At 31.9% G+C, this 20,900-nt stretch overlaps 2 protein-coding genes across 10 annotated transcripts in view; both read left to right on the top strand.

Annotated features, from left to right (window-relative positions):
- Window positions 1–10,967, top strand: part of LOC111052778 (transcription initiation factor TFIID subunit 4) — a 42,735-nt gene extending 31,768 nt beyond the window's left edge. For 6 of the 9 annotated variants that reach the window (XM_039430196.1, XM_039430195.1, XM_039430194.1 and 3 more), the window contains one exon: window positions 1,884–10,967. In XM_039430196.1, the coding sequence (XP_039286130.1) occupies window positions 1,884–1,997 (114 nt within the window). In that variant the 3' untranslated portion in view covers window positions 1,998–10,967. The remainder of the gene's footprint in view (window positions 1–1,883) is intronic. The other 3 variants (XR_005571545.1, XR_005571544.1, XR_005571543.1) reach the window with 1 other exon arrangement.
- Window positions 10,968–11,763: 796 nt separating this feature from the next.
- The window catches only part of LOC111052673 (ABC transporter G family member 23), a 74,791-nt gene continuing 65,654 nt past the window's right edge, over window positions 11,764–20,900 (top strand). The window contains exon 1 of the mRNA XM_039430197.1: window positions 11,764–12,108. Coding sequence (XP_039286131.1) covers window positions 12,073–12,108 — 36 coding nt within the window. The 5' untranslated portion in view covers window positions 11,764–12,072. The remainder of the gene's footprint in view (window positions 12,109–20,900) is intronic.

Below are 20,900 nucleotides of genomic sequence, written 5' to 3'. Positions count from 1 at the left end.
CCCCTGGACCCCCGACTGGATCGTCCACGAATGAGATCAGCAGGCTTGCTTCGCTCGCCTGCATTTTTCATTTCAGCATTTTTATCATATGTTAGGACAATCCAGTCGGGGGTCTAGACTAAACGGATACGGCAAGCGAAGCGAGCCTGACGGCTAGTAATATAATATTCCCAGGATTGAAGTAGCAGTGCCCAATCAATTTTTCCGCGATAAATGCATTTGAATCTTCAACTTGGTGCCAACCTAACAAAGTCAACTCAACTTAATGCCAATCTGACAAAATTATTAATTTAGTTGCCAGTTAACAACTGTTTCGAAGAGTTACTCTATCTAGATTATAGTTCTATAGTAACATATGATATGGAAATTTCAATTATAATTAAAATATTAGGAGAAGAAGAATATACATGCTAAAAGACGAACTTTAAACCCTTAAAAACAACCCTTAGAGTTAAAATATTGCCAAAATATTTCTTAGTGCGCCTCTAAAGGTCCAACTGAACATACCTACCAAATTTGAACGTTTTTGGTCCGGTAGATTTTTAGTTATATGCGAGTGAGTGAGTGAGTGAGTGAGTGAGTGAGTGAGTGAGTCAGTCAGTCAGTGAGTGAGTGCCATTTCGCTTTTATATATATAGATGGCAATATGTTTATATTATTAGAATTGTTTGATTCTTTAATATTAAAGACAAATAATGAAAAGTTATTTGATCAGCTGTTTTAGCACACTTGAAATTTAGACAATATGAATGTCAATAATGCTTGTCGTCGTCGACTGCGGAAATTTACGCACAAACGAAAATGCACCTTAAGACCTTCGAACGAAAAACAACTGATTGACAGCATCAAATTTATCATTTTGCAGCAATTTAAAATAAACAACCAAGAACTATAAATAAACCACTGAAAAATTACAAAGTATAATGATACAAAAATAATTCAACCTGAAATAGAGCAGCAAAGAAAAAAATACTCATTTTATTCGCCAAGAACAAAATACAAAAAATACAAAAAAAAAACAATAAAAAAGTGAAGGTAGCCTGCAAAAACCAAGCTTCAAAAATTTAGTTCGAAGATGTGTGTTCACACATGATGAAAACACTTGTCCTGTCGTTAGTGGCCACCCTTAGAGGCCATGCATTTAGAAAATCCACATAAAAACATACTTAATTATTCTTAAATGCATATTTCATTAATGTATAATACATTTCAAATTCAAATAATGTTTATTCACACAATAAAAAAAAATACAGCAGCAGAGAAATATATGCATAATGAATATTCCCCACAAAGTCTGGGTGTGGGGAATGAGTTCTTTGAACTGCACTATATTAACAATAATAGTTGAAGATTTGCAATGAATAATAAAACAAAAGAATATGTATAAGGTACTGTAGAGTAAAAAAATAAAAAGGCTTCTTTAAATTCCGCGCGTCTATCTCGCTCGTATAGTATGGGCCTAATAGAAAAGTTGTTCCAATATTCATCTATACAATATATCAACTTCAGGAAGAATGCTGATGAATGAAACATTAGTATTAGACACAACATATCTTGTGTCAAGATTATAATGGTCTCTAAGGGTGGCCACTAACGACAGACAAGTGTGTGAACACATGTTGGTCACACATCTTGTGTCGTCAGCGAAAGGCTTCGAACAAAATTTTTTGAGGTTCGGTTTTTGTATCTTCGCTTTTTTGTTGTTAATTTTTATAATCTAATTCTAAACTATTAAATTGTTGTTTTTGTTGTTCGTCACACATCTTGATTCGTCAGCGAAAGGCTTCAAACAACATTTTTTGAGGTTCGGTTTTAGTATCTTCGCTTTTTTTGTTGTTAATTTTTATAATCGAAACTATTATATTCTTGTTTGTGTTTTTCAGTTGGCGAGCCGTCCGCGCTTAAAGCGAGTGAACCTTCGCGATCTGCTCTTCCTGCTGGAACAGGAGAAGGAGTCGTGTCGGACGCCGCTGCTCTACAGGGCGCACCTCAAGTGATGCATGTCCTTCCCCCTCCCCCTTCCTCCTCCCACTCCTCACCCCCCACCACCACCACCACCACCAAACTCAGCCGACGCCGCCTAGGGACCAAGTTAGTTGAATAATTCAATTGTACTGTACTGTGTGTAGATAGATAGCAGTTGACAGACACCAAGTGGCATTCGCTTTCAACTGTCAATGCTTACCCCAATCAAACAATGCTTACAGTTTCCGTAAAAATTATTATTCTGATAATAATTATTGATTAATAATTCTTTTGATTAATAATTATTATAACAATTGCTTCCCGTTCAACCAATGCTGACAGCCCTTAACTCTGATAAAATACTTTGAAGCAATGGGAAGCATTGAAAGTGAAAAGTGAATGTGAAGTCGCTTCAGCATTGTCTATCGGCTGGGTCGATCAATGTTTGATTTCAGATCAACCCTTGGTGACCGATCAACTGAGTAGATAATAATTTTCCTATTATTGAGTTGAATAGTGGTTCAATTTGCTAGTGGAGAGGGATTACTGTTAATTTTCTCCAATCATTTAATTTTTACCAATCATTTTAATGAATTGTGTATAATATTGATCCAATAATATGAATATGGTTTCCCTCGATATTATGGAATGTCACATTCCTACAACTTTTTAATGTTCTCTTCTAAAAAAATCCAGTTGTGACATTTTATAAGTTTGTCAGTTTCTTTTTCAAATTGACAACCTTCTTTTGGTTGATCTCTGAAACCTCATTTGTAAATAATTTATATATTTTTTAATTAATTCAGTTGATGATAAAAAAGTAAAATTCGTAATGGTCAACTATAATTTTAAAAAAATCTATAATTCTAAAAAAATCCAGTTGTGACATTTTATAAGTTTGTGAGTTTCTTTTTCAAATTGACAAACTTCTTTTGGTTGATCTCTGAAACCTCATTTGTAAATAATTTATATATTTTTTAATTAATTCAGTTGATGATAAAAAAGTAAAATTCGTAATGGTCAACTATAATTTTAAAAAAATCTATAATTCTAAAAAAATCCAGTTGTGACATTTTATAAGTTTGTGAGTTTCTTTTTCAAATTGACAAACTTCTTTTGGTTGATCTCTCCAACCTCATTTGTATATAATTTATATATTTTTAAATTAATTCAGTTGATGATAAAAAACTAAAATTCGTAATGATCAACTATAATTTGTATGTGTATGGTCTGATAATCATTTTCCTAAATCGACTTTTTCTTGAGTTCTGATATTCCAGAACCTTTATGATCAATGATAATCTTATGAAATGCATTACTGTCGTTTTTCTTAACAAATAAATTACCGACTTGCAGTCATCTTTTACTTTAAATGGATGGGTTTCTTTGTCTATCTCAGCCTGGTTTGGCTCCTTCAAAGAATCCGTCGAATTTCATTCATTGAAGCCAACAAAGCATAGTGACATCAATAAAATCACTTTGTCATAGTACTGTAAAAAGCGTTTTCCACAAACTATTATTTGAAAGTATTTCCTCACAATAGGTACCTTGTGGAGTTATCTTTATTCTTCGCACTAGTGCAATTTTCTCAAATTCTATTATGAATTTGTAAACTATCCATGTAGTTTGCTTATTTTGACTTTCCATTTGGTTCCAAATCGAGTTGACATGTAATAAGAAATAAATTCTATAATTTTAAATTTTAAAGATTGTACTAAGACTTATTTATAACAGTTTTATAAATTATTGAGTGCCATTATAAATTAATGATACTTGAGCTCAGTAAATACTAAAATTAAATATTTTACTAAAATCATAGTTTTACTATAAAGCAAAACTAACAATTAAACAACATTGTTACTCAATTGCTTTTCTAACAAATAACACAAATAATTAAATGTAATATTGTATTTTAAATCAATCTTCATCTGATACCTCTTATAATCCCTAGATTTTATTGAATTTGATAAGATGAATATAATTTGGCATAAATAGTAAAAGTCTACAACCATGAGTTTTGAAACTACAGTAGTATAATACCATATATATTTTGATTTTTAACGCATTAGATGAAAATATTTTTGTATAACATGCATATTATGAAACTAATTCCATTTAATAATGCGTTATTACAATATAACGGTAAATAACGGTAAAGTAACTGATACACAATGTGATAACCTAAGATTAAGTACGGTAGTAGTTGACACCAATAAAGTAATTTTGTTTCCCCTTTTGAAAGACTTCTGTTCGTTTTTCATTTTCTATTGATTTTTCTATCACAAATAATTATTCTGAAAATCCTGTTATCATCATCATCTCGCTATATACGGAGGACATTTCATTCTGAAAATTAGTTTTCTAGAGTGCTAATATTTGATCAGAATGTTGGTTAACGTTTTTTTTGTGTAGTTGAGAAGTTGATATTGTGGTAATTATTCCTATAACATTTTGACACGTCTTTTTGTTTAATTGGTTGTTAAAGTACTTGTCATTACTGCGTGTCGGTATATCAAGTAAAGATTGTAATGTATTAAAAATACATTGGATTTGGTATAATTGAAATAGTGTAGCGAGTTTCTAGTTTAGGCTTATAAGTTTATTATTCTTTGAATTCTCGACAACTACCGAATGCTTCGATCAATCAACTTCAAATTTCGAACACACATTCTTGGAGCCGTTATACACATCAAGCTCTCTCATACGTTCGTCATTTATTATGTGAAACATGATATTGTTATGTATATAATTAAGGAAGGAAATATTTTTCCTGTTTCTCATCTCTAATTCGGTATAATTTTAATGATAAGTGATCTTGTACAAATGGATAAATATCAATGATGATAATATTTTAATAGAACATCTTAAATATGGAGTTCTGGGTATTCCATTAATATTATTTTACAAAGTAATTTTCCCATATTATGGCCGTAAATGTGGATTGAGGGCGGCAATTTTGAATAACCACCACAGACTCAATTTTGAGATTCACCACAAACTGTCAGCATCTGTTGAATGGGGGAAGAAACTGACATTTTTATGACCATTGATACATCACTCAATTTCTTTGGAATATTTGAACCAATAAGTAGTGTGATAATCCCTTTTATTATACATTGCATTACATCGTACCAAGTATATATAATCTGAACTAAAATTTTGTATAAATGATCTCAAGTAGTTCAATCTATCAACAGATCCCTCTCCACTGCAATATCTCCAACAAGAATCATGCTATTACAAAATGTTTCTTCTGTCAGATAAATAATATATTTTAATGTAGATTTTGTTACTATATTATTTTTGTAAAAATATGTTTTTGTTGTTGTTATTACTATTATTTGTTGTGTTGTTTTGATTTTTGACTGTAGTTTTCTAGTAAACGAGAGATATTATTGTGTACTATATTGATCCTGGAACAATATTATTTGTATATTTTTTCGATTTTAATCTGTATTTTGTTGCTCCTACTATTGACAGTAGGATTCAGTGATAGAGTTTTAAAACTTATATTCATTATGTTTCTATTTTGAAATCGTGAAAAATTATTTTTTGTTTCATAGAAAAATTCTATCTACGACTATGTATGTAATATTGATACCAAAACAGCTATTTTTTAAACATTTGGCTATTATTGTTCAACTAAACAGATTCATGAACTATTCAGAATCCATTTTTTGATGGGATCAGTATCATCGTTGACGGAGCTAAGACTAGCTGACTATATTTATCATTTCATTATACTAATCAGCTTCAATAATACTGGAGAATGTATGAATTTTCAGCTCTGATGCGCTGTTCCACCAAGCTCGGTCAAGACATTTGAACATGGTCAAATCAGGTACGGTTTACTAGTGGACTGGAACATATGATTTCTATGGAGATAGTTCCAGTGCACACTTTCGAAGTGGCCATGTTCAAATGTCTACCGAGCTTAGTGAAATCGGGCAATAGAAATTTATCAATATTGTGGTAGCGTATACATTACTGTCCAAATCTCGCCACGTCATCAAAAAAGTCATTCTATTGTAGCTTTTATAATCGATATTTCCAAAATTCAATAATGGTCGTAGATAAAAAAGATGATGCCACGGTTGTATTCTGCTTTCAAACCATATCATAACCTAAGTGTCTGGTTTAAATATTTCATCAACATTATCATTTTCATTGATTCACCTACCTGTATCTTGGTTCAACACAAAAAGTGAATCATGATTCTTAATAATCAAATCATGTTTCCATTTCACGTTATACTAAGTGTAATTTAATTCTATTTTATTGAACACGGAATACTCATACTAATCGATTTCTAGAATATTTCAATACTATGAACCATGAATAACGAAAATCAATATTCAACATGTAAACTTATTGAAACGTATTTTACTTGAAAATAATGTAAATTGAACTTTACGCGTAAATGGCGTGTAGACTTCACTTTCGTATGCCTTATCAAATGATATTTATTAAATGATATTGATTAAATATCAATGATATTATGTAGATCTAACGTTCTAAATGTACTGCTAACAATGTTTATGTGTCTTTTTGATTTTAATTGAATTATTTTTAATGTAGAAAAACCAAAGAATCTTTTAATCTTCCAATATATTGGATTTTGAATCAAATTATTTTGTTTACAAACAAGTATTTTAAAACCTTTTTTAACTGAAATAGCCTCACTAGTTGAGAATAATTTTTAATTATTTATTCTAGCTGTTTTTTGGTTATAATTCATGGCCAAATAATCATAGAAATGTTGAGATTTTAAAATCACTTTAACTGAAATAGCCTCACTAGTTCAGTATTAATTTTAATTATTTATTTTTAGCTGTTTTAGTTCATGACAAAATAAAACTTGGAAATATTGAAGTTTCAGTTGCATCACAGTTGCCTATATTGAAACACTATACCGGGAATCCAGTCTTGATGTCAAATTATCGTCTTGGAAAACATTAGTAAATTGAATTATAACTATACCAAAGAATCGGACTCGTAAAGTCCGTATATAGGTATAATAAATACGAATTTGTAAAATGGTGTTTTAATTGAATAAATTTGAAATATATTATAACATTTGATTTGAGATTTTAACACTATAACATGTGATTACTATTATAACCATTTTTCCTCTATAATTTTAACTAGGATTGATCATTATTCATCTGGCTATGATTGAAATTGTTATATCAAGCGATACGAGTAAATTAGTCATGTTCTATAATGTACAAAAAATTCTGTATTCTGTAGAAAACATTTTATTTACTTCTCGACGAAAACTGATTAATGAAAGTGTCATTTCTCCGTTGTTGTGTTTATACAGCTGCAGCAAACTGTCCAGTACTGACCTCGACATAGACGTTACTGTTTCCATAGTGCCTCCACGGTCTCACACAGTATCGACTGGTGAGCCGTCAATCTAATTAACTATCGAATTAGTGTTGTATTGCTGGTTCGAGACTTAACATTGAATAATTTATATTGGTTACCCACAAGAATTATAGTTGAATTATATTGTTGAGCAAAACTAGTGTGTGATTGTAATTGTAAGTTTTAGTAAAAATGCAAATTTGTCATCCACGATGTAAATAATTATTTTTTAACGATTGGAAGAAGAATATTTGAAATATTATTCAATTTGTACATAGCGTATTGTTTTATATCATAATGTTCCATTTAGATTAATTTAATATAAATAAATTTTATTTTTCAATTGCCTACTTTGTTTTTAATTTTTGATTTTGAACTACTTTATTGTTGGATAATACCAGAGACGGGTAGGTTCCCTACAACAAGGTTTCGATCATAAATATCTTACTAATTCAACTCCAGGCTCCGTATAGGTCTTAGTGATGTCCTTCGATGAGAACGTTACATAATATTGGTACGGTATTAGCGGGTTCCTCCTAGATAGGATTGCTACTGCTCAATTCATAGCAGAGTTTTATTATATAAAAGTGCAGTAAACCTAAAAATATGATGAACTAGAGTGGTAAAATCAATATACTAGATTAAAAAATACATTTTGTACGAAATTTTATATTTGGGGAGCTTTATTTGAGTAGGATGGGGGGGGGTAAGTAATCATCCAACACCACCTCAAGATAATTGAATTATCAATACTTTTATCTAATGAGATGAATCACTTTATCATGATAATATCAATATTACCAATTCCAGAATTTAAGTTTACCATAGCAATTTAAAATGGTGTAGTGTTTAAACATTCTTTCATTTGTATCGGACAACAATTTATTCGAAAAACAACTTTCCTCTACAACTGTAATAACTATAGTGAAATTCACGTTATCAAGTCAAAACCTGATTAATATTGGTTTGTTATCTTTGTCTGTCATTAGACAATGGAAATAATTCTATCCTTTTCCATCTCTGCACAGTTTTCAAATCGCTTGTAGGCTATGAAGAAATATAATTAACTACCTAAATATTCAATCTCAAACATGATAATTTATTATTGAATTATAAATATGATAATATGTGAGATATTAACGACAAGAATCAACAAAATAATATCAGATGTACCGGGATTACTTGAACATAACTACGCCTTGAAATTACTTGAATCACGCCTTGTATGGAAGGCGTTAGAAAAAGAAATTTGCTACTATTCAATCCAATCATTTACACTGATTAATGATTCAAATAACCTATTCAAGAGGATAACCTGAGTTCACAAAACAAAATAGAATAGTCCGTAAAATCGACTCAGAAAAATTCTCTCAGGTGGCAGACTACCCTATTGAGTAGTATGCAGTGAAGGAAATAATTGGAATGAGGTACTAGCATTAAACTCATAGGAAAGGTCACGAAACTCATGTTTCCCCCTAAATGAATTAGGGGTCAGCGGAATTATTTTCATAATTGATTTATTTGTGAATCAATAAGTTAATAATATCAGTTATAAGTTATTATATCACTTGAGTAGTTCTCAGATTCATTCTTGAACTAATAGTGAATACGATTCTGTCTTGAATAAGCTTTTGTTTTAGTGAAAAAATAATGTCAGTTTCACTGGATTGATTGAAATGCCTTGAAAAATTCTTCCACTTTGCCACTCCATTTCGTATTGAAGTAACTTCCGAATAGCTTCAATAACATAATCAATGGATCTGAAAATTGGCCTTTGAAATTGTTGCAGATAAATTATTCTCTACTTCTGTTGGTATATCGCAGTTCATCCCTTTGATAATAGTTGTCGCAGTTGCTTCTCAGATATTAGATCTGATAATATCGTTTCATTGTCTCTTTTCTTATGGGATACATGACATGTAGGATAATATGATCAAATGTACAAAAAGGAAGAATGCAATGTCATGTTGCTTCTTCTACAGTTGACTGTGGGCTATAGTTTTCTGTTTCACTAAGAGATTGTTAGCCTTACAGTCTCAACTGCTTTCCTAGTGGCTGTGTTTTGTTAAAAATAAAGTTCAAAATTTTCTCTAAGAACACAAACTTCTCAGTATGTTTTCGAGATTATGAAAAAGCAATATCAGAACGGTTCCTTCTAGTATCGAATAAGGATCATTCAAATGTATCTACTTAATAGAACCTTAATTCAATACAAAACTCAAACCAACTTTATAACACACTGGTTGGTCAGTAGTCAATTAATGCGATCGTAGATGATAATTAAATGTGTATTGATTATTGTTATCACTATTGAAAATAATAGTCTCAGTACATTGATATCGGGGATTATTTTAATATTTTATTACGCAACTTGATTGAAAACTTATATTCTCACACTTTAAAAACAATATTTTTCTTTAAAAATTCTACTTTTTTGGAAGTGAATAAAATATAATTATTATTATTAACATTTCATTTAAGTTACTATTTGAAATTTTCTTCTATAAATATCAATGATTAGTAGAATTTAAATTTTAGAATACAATTTATTGACATATCTTATCAAATTATGTATAGAGTATATAAAATTATTATTTTGAAATCGGAATTTCATTTTCATTTTAAAATTCTATTGATTCTCGAATTGTAGCATTTAAAAAATAATAATTATGTTATGGGCTGATATCACTTCATTCACTTATAATCTCAATTTTTAGTCTAATTTTCAAATTTGTTAGTCTTTGAATTAGTGAATTGGTTCAGTGGGTTTTTTATTTTGAAAAATATTCAAATATGAGCTCATATTTTAAGAGATTCTCTTGTGATATGGTTTCTATTCTTCAATTATCTTTCATTTTCCAGTTTCTATCTGTTGACTAAATGGTTTCAAATATTTGTGATGCAAATGTTTTATTAAACATGTCTACTTCCCGTCTTATTAAATATAATCAACAATTTATTGTTACTAACACAAGTGCAATTTGATAGATTTTGTACTGTTAAGTGTGAACGAACGAATGCAGATAATAACGATAAAATGCGGAATTGAAAACATTGTGAATCTTTATAATAATAAATGAAACATGTAGTTGATTTTAGATAGAAATATTAGTCAAACATTTTTTGTGAATTTTCTATTTAAGATGGTGAGAATTTGATTACGTATGTTTAATTAATGTGAATATTGTAAATACATAATTGTCATTTTGTAAATGAACTCTTAATATATTCGAGAAACAGCTATTTTTATGTACAGTGCATAAAACAACACAATAATTAATAAGTATAATGTTTTAATAATAAAAAAATAGTAAAAACCTAAATTTATTAAGAATATTGTTAGCTTATTAAAAAGGATTGTGTTCATCAGCGTTACGATTAATTATATGAGGATAAGATGTTTTCGAAAAAAATTATAATTATTTTCAACAACCCTTTGTTATCCTTCCTTTGCATGTTATTTTTCTTTGTAAATTTGTGTCTATAGAAATGTGTCTGGCTTTTGTTATACTGCTGTACTTCATTGAACTGTTGAAAACAGTCACTTTGTTTTTGGGAAACAGAGTTGTTAGTTGTGGTGATGATAATTATTATTATTATTCTGCTTGTTTGAATAAACCACTTTCAAAAGTTGTTATAATTTTTAATTCTGTTCAACACAAGTATTTGAAAGCAACACTTGGCCTAGAACATCCTATCCTTATGACTTCAAAGAATGTCCTTTATCATAATATAAGTCAATAATTAATCACAAACATGAGACACGCCTGATCGATAATCACAAATAACAGACATCAATATTATAAAAATTTGAAAACTCACCATTAAAGGGATTCAAGCAATTGACTTTATTTCATGACGACCATTTGAACACAAAAATGTGTAACAGTATAGTTTTAGTTTCTAGGAACGTTTTGTGAATGGTAAATTCTCAGAATATCCATTTTATTGACTCTTTAAATGTGTACGTTACATTAGTGATCTAATTTTCCAGTATTTCATTCGAATGCCTGCAATATACATAGCTTTATAATTCTGGATAAATATATCCTAGAATGTTTATTCGAGAAGCATTTTGAGTAGAGCTCAAGAGCTGGGCACTTGGCCCAGGAGCTAAGCAATTTAACATTGTTCAGTATACTGATGAAAACACAGTATAATTTGAAGGCTGTCACTGTGCTATTACCTCTTACGGCAATACACTGGAACTGTGTGCTCATTCTCCATTCACCTAATTTTTGTCGACTCTGCTATTTTAGGCAAATTTAGTAGGACGCTAGGCGCCTACCGATTCGGAAACGTAACTGATTCTAATGAAAATAACAAACGGTGTCGTCTTGTTATTGAGGCCTACACCAACTGATAATCAAAAACAAGTTACGAATTGAATTGAACTGTAAACAATGCGAGGCCTATCTCAGTCGTGTCACCGCGGGTAGGCTACTGCGATGGCAGATGGTGTCTAAAGTTTCATTTAAGAGCGGCTCAGAGCTAAGTTGTGTGTTGAGTGCTTAGGAGCTTCGTGCTTAATTTTTTTGGGCCATCTTATTGTTAGATTGGTACCTTGAAAAATCGTAGAGGAGTGGTGAAATCTCTTTAAAAGTACTAGAACAGTACTGTGTTTTCGTAACAAATCAGTGTGTGGAAATTGTGTTCTTTGTGAGATTTATTTAGGCGATTAAGTCTGTTTTATCAAGTGATATCTCTTGGAATCGGGGTGTAACATAGCTGTGGGACATGTTCGACAATAACAACGTGATGAGCTATTCTCAGGTAAAGTATGTTCACGATTGTCATTGTTTTGTGTTGAAAAAATATGGAATGAATGTTTATTGAATTTTGGAATAATATCAATATAATTTAGAACACAATGCAGAACCTACCAAGTTACTAGTTGACCAGAAGTGGGCTATTTTATTTTTTTGCTGAGTGTGATGCCCACATTAGCTATAGGCTTGTGTGTGGGTAATGAGGCGTGGTATGATAATGAGAGATGAATGAACCCACAGTTTTAGGTGGGTTCCAAACCACCGGGAAGTGACTTTACAACTCATGAATCATATTCAGAGGAGTTGGCTCAAGCAGTCACCCTTCCAACGGGTGTACCAGGCGCATGATTCTTAACTTTTATCTAAGGGATAGCTTATTAGCGCGGTCACTGAGTGAAACCGCTCATTTATTTATGTAACTTGTTTCTGCTGGAACTGATGCCAGTTTTATCTAAATCTATTTCTACAGCTAATACTGTAACTGACAAGTTATTATTGATATAATTATTAATAATTTTTTGATAAATATAAACTTATCAATATTCCATTTTTCAAACCCTCCAAACACCAGGAAGATCAGGACTAGTTAAGTATAGTGAATGCTTTAATTAAAAACATGGTTTTTTTTTGATTTAGGACAATAATATGATAATATTGATACTGTACTCCTGGTTATAAAAAAGAAAAGAGATTAGGAAGAAACCAGTTTTATGCAGAATTAAGAGAAGAATCGTTATCGTTCGATTCCTTTACATTCTCTCTGTGATCCTGTCTGGATAGAAAGATAGGATCTGCAATCCTTCCTGTTATTTTCGTATTTTATCTACTGGTAAATGAGATATCAGTTATCTTGGATTAACCTAAGAGAAGGCTTGGCCTATTGTATTTTTGAATTTTAGATTAAAAAAATAATAATTTTGTACGTGCAAGTGTAACCGCGCTTCGCAATGGTCTGTTAAATGCACGAATATTCCATTATTGAAGGAATTAGCCTATATTGAATTATAATAGTTCTATAGTTTAGTTTATCAAATTAGAATCAGTAGACTCAATAAAAATTAAAATAGGCCTATAAACATGATTGGTGAATTCAGAATCTGTATGCAAAAAATCAAGTTAATCAGTTAGATAGTTCAGGTGTGATGATGCGTCAAACACATATTATTCCGTATCCCGGGCATGACAATTTCAATTCTTTTATTAATAGTAATAGATTATCACTTTAAATAATTCTGGCTCGGAATCGAGAATCAATGTCACCAAAGGCGTCTTGCAGGGTGATTCAATGAGTCCTCTACTCTTTTCATTGTTCATAAGTGACATTGTATCCTTTTTTGAAAATCGTGGAGTTAATTTGAGGGAAGACAGAGATCTTGTGGCGCTGCTATATGCAGATGATCTTGTAGTTCTAGATATGACATGTAGGGGTATCAGGAGGGCATCAGATATTTTGAGGGAATACTGTAAGTTGAATAATCTGGAGGTGAATGTTCTAAAAACAAAAGTGATACCAGTAAGAAGAGGTGGTAGAGGTAACAGACGACAGATCACTTTTCAGGATCAGCGAATTGAAACTACAAGTAGATATTGCTACCTGGGAACGTTTTTTTTTTTTTCATCTCGATTCTCGACTCTTCTCTGCAAATATGGACGAGGCTAGTAAAAAGGCGCGGATGGCAGCAAATAAACTAAAAGAGATATGTATCGCTACAAGAGTAATAAGCCAATTGGAGACAATTGTACGACTTCACCAGTCTATTGTGGCATCTACCCTTTTGTACGCAGCTGAAGTCTGGGCCCCATCTTACTGTGACAGGATTGAATCAGCCGATAAGCATTTCTTCAAATCACTACTTTTGGAGAAAGAATACCCCAATGCACTATATACGCGTTGAGTTAGGATTGAACCACAGTGAGTGTATAGTCCTGAAAAAATGCTGATGTGGTATCTGAAAGTAAAGAGAATGGAGACCGGGAGGCTGCCAAGAATATGCCTTGAGAGACTCCAGGAGTTGGATTTGATGCCCGCAAACAAAGTGAAATATAACTGGATATCTCAACTAAACCAAAAACTTCGTATTGCTGGACTTGAGAATGAGCTACATAGAATGGAAACCAGGACAGATGTAATCCGAATATTGGAAGAATATAAGAAAAACAAAGTCCTTATAGACATCAACCGAGTAGTGAACTCACGCTACAATAGGCTTTTCCAGCATATAAGCAGTCTAGGCACAGGAGAGCTGTACTTGAGCTTTAGAAGAAATATTTGGAAAATGCGCCTCATCAGTCAACTGAGATTACCCCAACCAAACCACTCTACAATCTACTATAAGGGATGCACAGCGAAGTGAGGAGATATGCACCATATGTGTAATCAACTAGCTGACAATAATCTCTTTCACGTTCTTTTCGGATGCCCCACGTTTGAACATCGCAGAAGGACGTTGTTGGCTGAATATCTCCAGGAGGGTCAGGGCAATGAGGAAAACAACACAAATCTATTGTGTATTGACTCTGCTACCAAATTGGATAGAATTTTCTCGTACTTCTCCGGTTATTTGAAATATAGACAATTTGTGAATGATTTAGAGTGATTTAAATTCTCAAGAGATAAACATTTAAACTGAAAAAAAAAACTTTCTGGATTGCTTAGCATGTTATCTTTTAATTTAAATTGGCAGAGATACACTTCTGCTTTACAAGTTCACAATTCACATTGACACTGTAATTAATGTATTGATTTTATACCGCAGCCTCTTTGTATGTTTCATGGGAACAAACACAAATAAAATATTCTATTCTATTCACTTTAAATAATTCACAATACCGAACATTTCAAATATTATTTTGCAAATAGGGGTGAGTTTCAGTCCTTGAATTGAAACGTTTCAGAAGATAATAAGTAGCGTTGGGGGTGACCGACCGCTTGGAAACACCACGTACCGCTAGTATCCTTCGATACCGTACTATAATTATGCTATAGGCTATGACTCAGGAGATGAACCCGAATGAAAAGTGGTAATTATGGGGTTAACACCATATAATGCGTAGGTAGGCTATGTACTTTCTTTCATGATTTTAAATAGCCTATTACTGTAGATAATGATATTATTTTATCAGATGGCTCTGTAATCTAAATTTTTAGATTTTCATGTAGAATAGGCCTACTGTATTTTTTATTTTATGAATTAAGTCATATTCAAAGCTAAGTACATTTTTCAACAATTAATATGATTAATAATTAATGATTATTATTATATGTATTTCAAAGGATATAGATCTACGCTACATCGCTATATTGAACATTTAAAAATATTTCACAGACATAATACAACTCTTCATTTCCAAGCTACATCCAGCTCTAGACTATAATATAGTAGTGATAATGGTGATTGTACATTTTGATCTATCACTTTTCATTCATCAAGATCCGTTTCTCGATTGTACTTTTAGCCTCATTGATAATCAAACTTTCTTTTCGCAGCTGCATTTACTGCATCGCATTTCCATTCAATTGTTTCTAAAGATAATTATCAGTTTCATGTCTGAGGTCCTCAGGGTGTACAATCCTATAGGTAAGCCTACTACAGTGAGAACAATTGGTTCTTGTTTGTTTATATTGTGCCAAATTCTTCTATAATGATTCCATCAACTGAACTGAAAGTCATTGACTTTTGTTTCAAGATGAATGTGTTGACCTCTCTATCAATAATAAAGTCAAAATCTCTCTGAATGATTAATCATAGTAGGCCTATTCATGGAATACAAATTCAACTTTATAAAAAATCAAATCGTTGAGAGAATAGCCTATAATATAATCTAACTTACTTTGAAATGATTTCCTTGAACTCCAGAAATAGTGATTCCACTGCAGTTGTAATCTTTCAAAAGGTTTTAATAGTTTTATCATCTAGATTTGATACTATTCTACATGTTTTTGTACCGTACTGTACGGTGGGCCTACCTGTTTTTCGTCGTGTCTTTTTCAAGTCTTGAATAAGTATCAATATTCTGACAAAATGAAATTTATTTTAACAGTAGAGAATTGCATTCAACATGCAAAAAATGAACCATAATATTATTTTTGAAAAGGTCTTTTTCAAATAAAAGAAAATCAGTCATAGGTACTTAATTGTATTACTCATACATTAAAACACAAACTGTAGGTATTAATTCAAACAGATGAAATTTTTAGTCCTACTTAATTGTGTAACTCATCAATTAAAACACAAACTGCACCTTACTTAGTTATTAATTTAAACAGTAGGAATTTATTACTGCTAGTTAATGTTGAAAATTACCCTAGGCTTATAGTATATTGAAAATCAAATATACTGATAAATATATTTCCATATGTGTACTAAATATTGAGCTAATATGCGAATACCTAATATCTGGATACTTCCCAATAATAATTGGTTCCCCATGGAGACTGGTACCGTATCATAGGCATACTTAATAACTTGGCATTTAATGGATTCTCTAAACCCAATGTGACATGGAAACCAATCAATCCTCATCTATTAAATTTATGTACACAAAAATATATAAGTAAATTCTGTATTTGTGACTGGCTTGAATTTCTACGGAAGCAAAAGTAATAATTTCGATTATAATCGCTTTCATTCTTCTACTTACACGCCTTTGTGGCTTCGCCTCAAATCTAATTATTTTATCAAGGACAATATGCTCTGTACAATCCAGGTTAAGGATGCAGAGTAATTGAAACTACTGAGAGATCGTTCCATGGTAATCACCTCGTGGAGATTTACCGTACTTCTATAGAAGTAGGCCTACCAGAAACTAGCGAAATTAATATTTTATGTAGTAAAAAAGTGCTCATCACTTCAAATAATATGCATTACAAATTTCTGTGGAAATAATACATTCCATATTTTCCATTCATGTGAACCAGTTCATTGTAATTCATTGTAAGATAAACTGAATTAATTGTTCCAATGCAACTTTTTATACGGTACTCATAATAATTACTTTGTTGAAGTTCTGACACTGTGTTACTAGTAAATATTTGAGAAAACACTTACTTTTTTTTAGAGTCTTTTTGTCTTTTCTCAAAGTGTTTACTCAAATATTCACTAGTAACACAGTGTCAGAACTTCAACAAAGTTATTATATAGTGTTTCGTCATGGAAAGCAACTTCAATTTCATAATAATTATACCTATATCCTCCAGGTATGCATAATATACCGATATGTAACTTAGAGAATTAAAATATTCTAGGTCTAAATATCAAAATGTACAATACAATATTTAATTATTACTTGATAGCAAAACATTCAGTGCACTGATCCACTGATTCTGTGCATGATTTACAATTCAAATTAAACTAAATTGCAACAATGAAGCATTCAATGCCCGGGTATATTCACTCTTTAGTGTCGCAAATCCATTTCAGTTCAGGGCGCAGTAAGCTAGATCAAAGTTGTAGGCTATATAGGCCTAAATAATTTACAATAAAATATATTTTCCCTTTTTATTTGGGTTAGTGGTTTTCTTATCATAGTTATAACATAATTCTTATTTAATCAAATTACTTTAATAGCCCAGTCAACCAAAAGGGTTGTAGGGGTAAATGTTTGGGACGAAAATTTTTGTGCCCGTAGTCCTGTTTAGGATAGTAAGGAGGTAAACATGATAAAAGTCCTCACCACTACCCTCTGTGCTGAGAAGGAGTGGTGGTTTAAAGGTACCTAGGTACCATTTTTGGTTTTCCCATATCTCGAAAACTATATGCGTCTTGCAGACATGACTAATTCTATAAAATCAAATCTTACAAAATTTCCTACGACATGATTCAACTAACTACTATTTTAAATCATATCTTTCATAGTTTTCGAGATATTCGCTCTTCGAGGTGTGACACTTGAGAAAAACTCCATTTTTGGCCTTATAACTTTTCAACGGATCATGACAAAATCCATGCTGATAATCAGCTTATACAGCGAATGATCTTCAATTTCATAATTTCACTTTTTTACGCATTTCCCTACGACTGTTGCAGCAGTTTCAGTGTTGAGTGTGAAATCTTCGGTTTTGCAACTATAGATTAATTTATTGACAAAGGAGTTTGGAGAAGATTTTTAGGACACAATTTTTGACTTTGCAGCTTGCTTTGTTGGGACTTGAAAAAAACAAATTACTATGTTTGACGAAAAAGTGGCATATCAAAAGTCCCAACCCCAACCCTTGTTCTAAAAAGGGTTAAGGGTGGTTTGAAAGTTGCATTTTTCATGTTTTGCTTACACCAAGACTAAGTAAACAGATCCTGTGCTTACACGCTACTTATACCGTTCAAAGAAAGCGTCCCACCGACATGACTAACCATACAAAAATGAAGCTTGATAAATTACTAAGTGAATTTTTGTAATATTTTATTACATAACCATACAGAGAAGGCCGAGCGAGGGTCTCACTTTTGCTTAGTACTCTTAGAAATTAGCTAGAATCCCTCTTCCTACTTTAGGTGGAGCTATTCCTGCAATAGGATACAGTTTTTCAGCTGGAGTTTGTTTAAACATCCTATTACTATTCTCACAGTGTCATTTACTGCCGCATCACAGTAGTTTACAGATTATATTATTCCTACCTTGCACTCACTTCGGCCATTGTTGAGGCATGCATGTTTCCGAATGAGTGTCCTGTCTAGGGCCACTCACAGATATTTATACTCTGTCCAAAATTACTTTTGACTTGAAGGAATATGTGGCGCAGAGAAATGGAGAGAGATAAGCCAATAACAGTGATGGATAGAGTCATAGGAAGAAGCGCAGTAGTAGCCAATTTGTCGATTAGACCCAGTCGACTCAATGCTTTCAGAGAGGAAACTTCGTAAGTTTAACATAAGCGCTTGAAAACTCACTAGAAATTAGCGAACGCTGGCCGGTTAAGGGCCGTTGTATCCCAACCGCTGTGTGCCTTCTCTGCAGCGCATGTCCCTCCCAAGTCAAAAGTAATTTTGTACGGAGCTTTGCAGTGCTCAAGCTTATTAGATTTTTATGTTACATTCAATTCAACCCCTACAGCAACAACAATAGAAAATCTGGTGTGGCGCACTCACACAACTTTCCTTGCCGTTATGAAAATTGATCACCTGACGCTAGTGTTCCCGCGCATCTCAAATCTACTATTCAAAGATTTGAGCCAGCTGGTGACAGGGCAATGACACTGGAGACACACGAGGTCTGCTATCTCTTCATTTTGCAATTGGATAATCACATTTTCTCGAATTTCGAGCTTATTTTTGATTTTAGGTGAAAATGTTACTGAACATTAATTGTAGAGATTTTCATGCTTAATCTTTTTCACTCGAAATTTTTCGTTTAAATTGTATCTGAGGCCTGATAATTGAGAATATGAAATGAAACTTTGCATAGATGAGGCGGAGCTCCTGAAATTTTTACAGATATGGGACTTATGGCAGTTGATAGAGCTTATCGATGACTATTTTAGGTATAACTTCAATCAAAATCGTTGGAGCCGTTTTCGAGAAACTCGCGAAAAACCCGGTTTTTGACAACATTTTCGCCATTTTAGCCGCCATCTTGAATCGCATTTGATCGAAATTGTTCGTGTCGGATTCTTATATTGTAAGGACCTTACCTTCCATATTTCAAGTCATTCTGTTGATTGGGAGATGAGATATCGTGTACACATACACTCATACACACACACACACACACACACACACACACACACACACACACACACCCATACACATACAGACCAATACCCAAAAACCACTTTTTTGGACTCAGGGTACCTTGAAACTTATAGAAATAAGAAATTGGGGTACCTTAATTTTTTTCGGAAAGCAATACTTTCCTTACCTATGGTAAAAGGGCAAGGAAAGAATATTCAATTTTTGAAGTCTATAATGTGTTAAGAACAACAAGACGAGAAGGCTATTATGATTGAGTAACAAAAAACATAAAAAATGTTATAGGTTATAGAGAACGGCAACAATTGCAATAATAATAATAATAATAATAATAATAATAATAATAGAGACAAAATATTTAAATTGCCTCAAATCATTTATTCTCAAACACAAAATCAAAATATAATATATAATTAAATTAGCCTTATGCCATAATAATGAATGACTTTCAAAACTATTTATGAACCTCTAAAGTGTACGCTTTTCATGGATGATTATTAGCCTATTCCATATAAAAATAAGTAGTACATAGTAGGACTATATTATTGTACTTTTTTAATTATTAATTCGTTCATTCCTCTGATAGATCTAACACGCAATTTGAGTTACAATAAAAATTCTCAATAATGTCAATTTTCAACAATTATTCAATAAAATTAGGTTTCATTTTGCCAGACCCATTGATTTATTGGAATTCCTTATTGAAAAGCTAAATTTAAGATGATTGAACCATTCTACGTTTTATCGAAGCTAATTGAAATTCAGTTGATGATAGTTCATATTAATCTAAACTAGTTTATTTTTTCATTCAAATTATTAGGTTAATAAGTGGTTGTGACAAGTTCAAGTCTTCACAAAATCTGATGTACGCACTAGTGATATGATAAATGATCTGATACACTCTGATAAATCTCATGATACACTATCTCTTCACAAAATTACTTGTACTTCTTCAAAGAAATTTCAACTAGGCCTATATTATATCAATCAGTTGTAAACAGAATACCATACACATTTCATATTGAATAGAATGAAGTCCAACAATAAACTATGTTAAATTATACCATAATCAAATCAAAAGAGCCTTCAATTAGAACTCTTCTTGTAGTGCTGT

The sequence above is a fragment of the Nilaparvata lugens genome, chromosome 6 (genome assembly GCF_014356525.2).
Source record: "Nilaparvata lugens isolate BPH chromosome 6, ASM1435652v1, whole genome shotgun sequence".
Lineage (NCBI taxonomy): Eukaryota > Metazoa > Arthropoda > Insecta > Hemiptera > Delphacidae > Nilaparvata > Nilaparvata lugens.
Note: the sequence above shows the minus strand (reverse complement) of the source record. Positions and strands in the feature narration are given on the sequence as shown.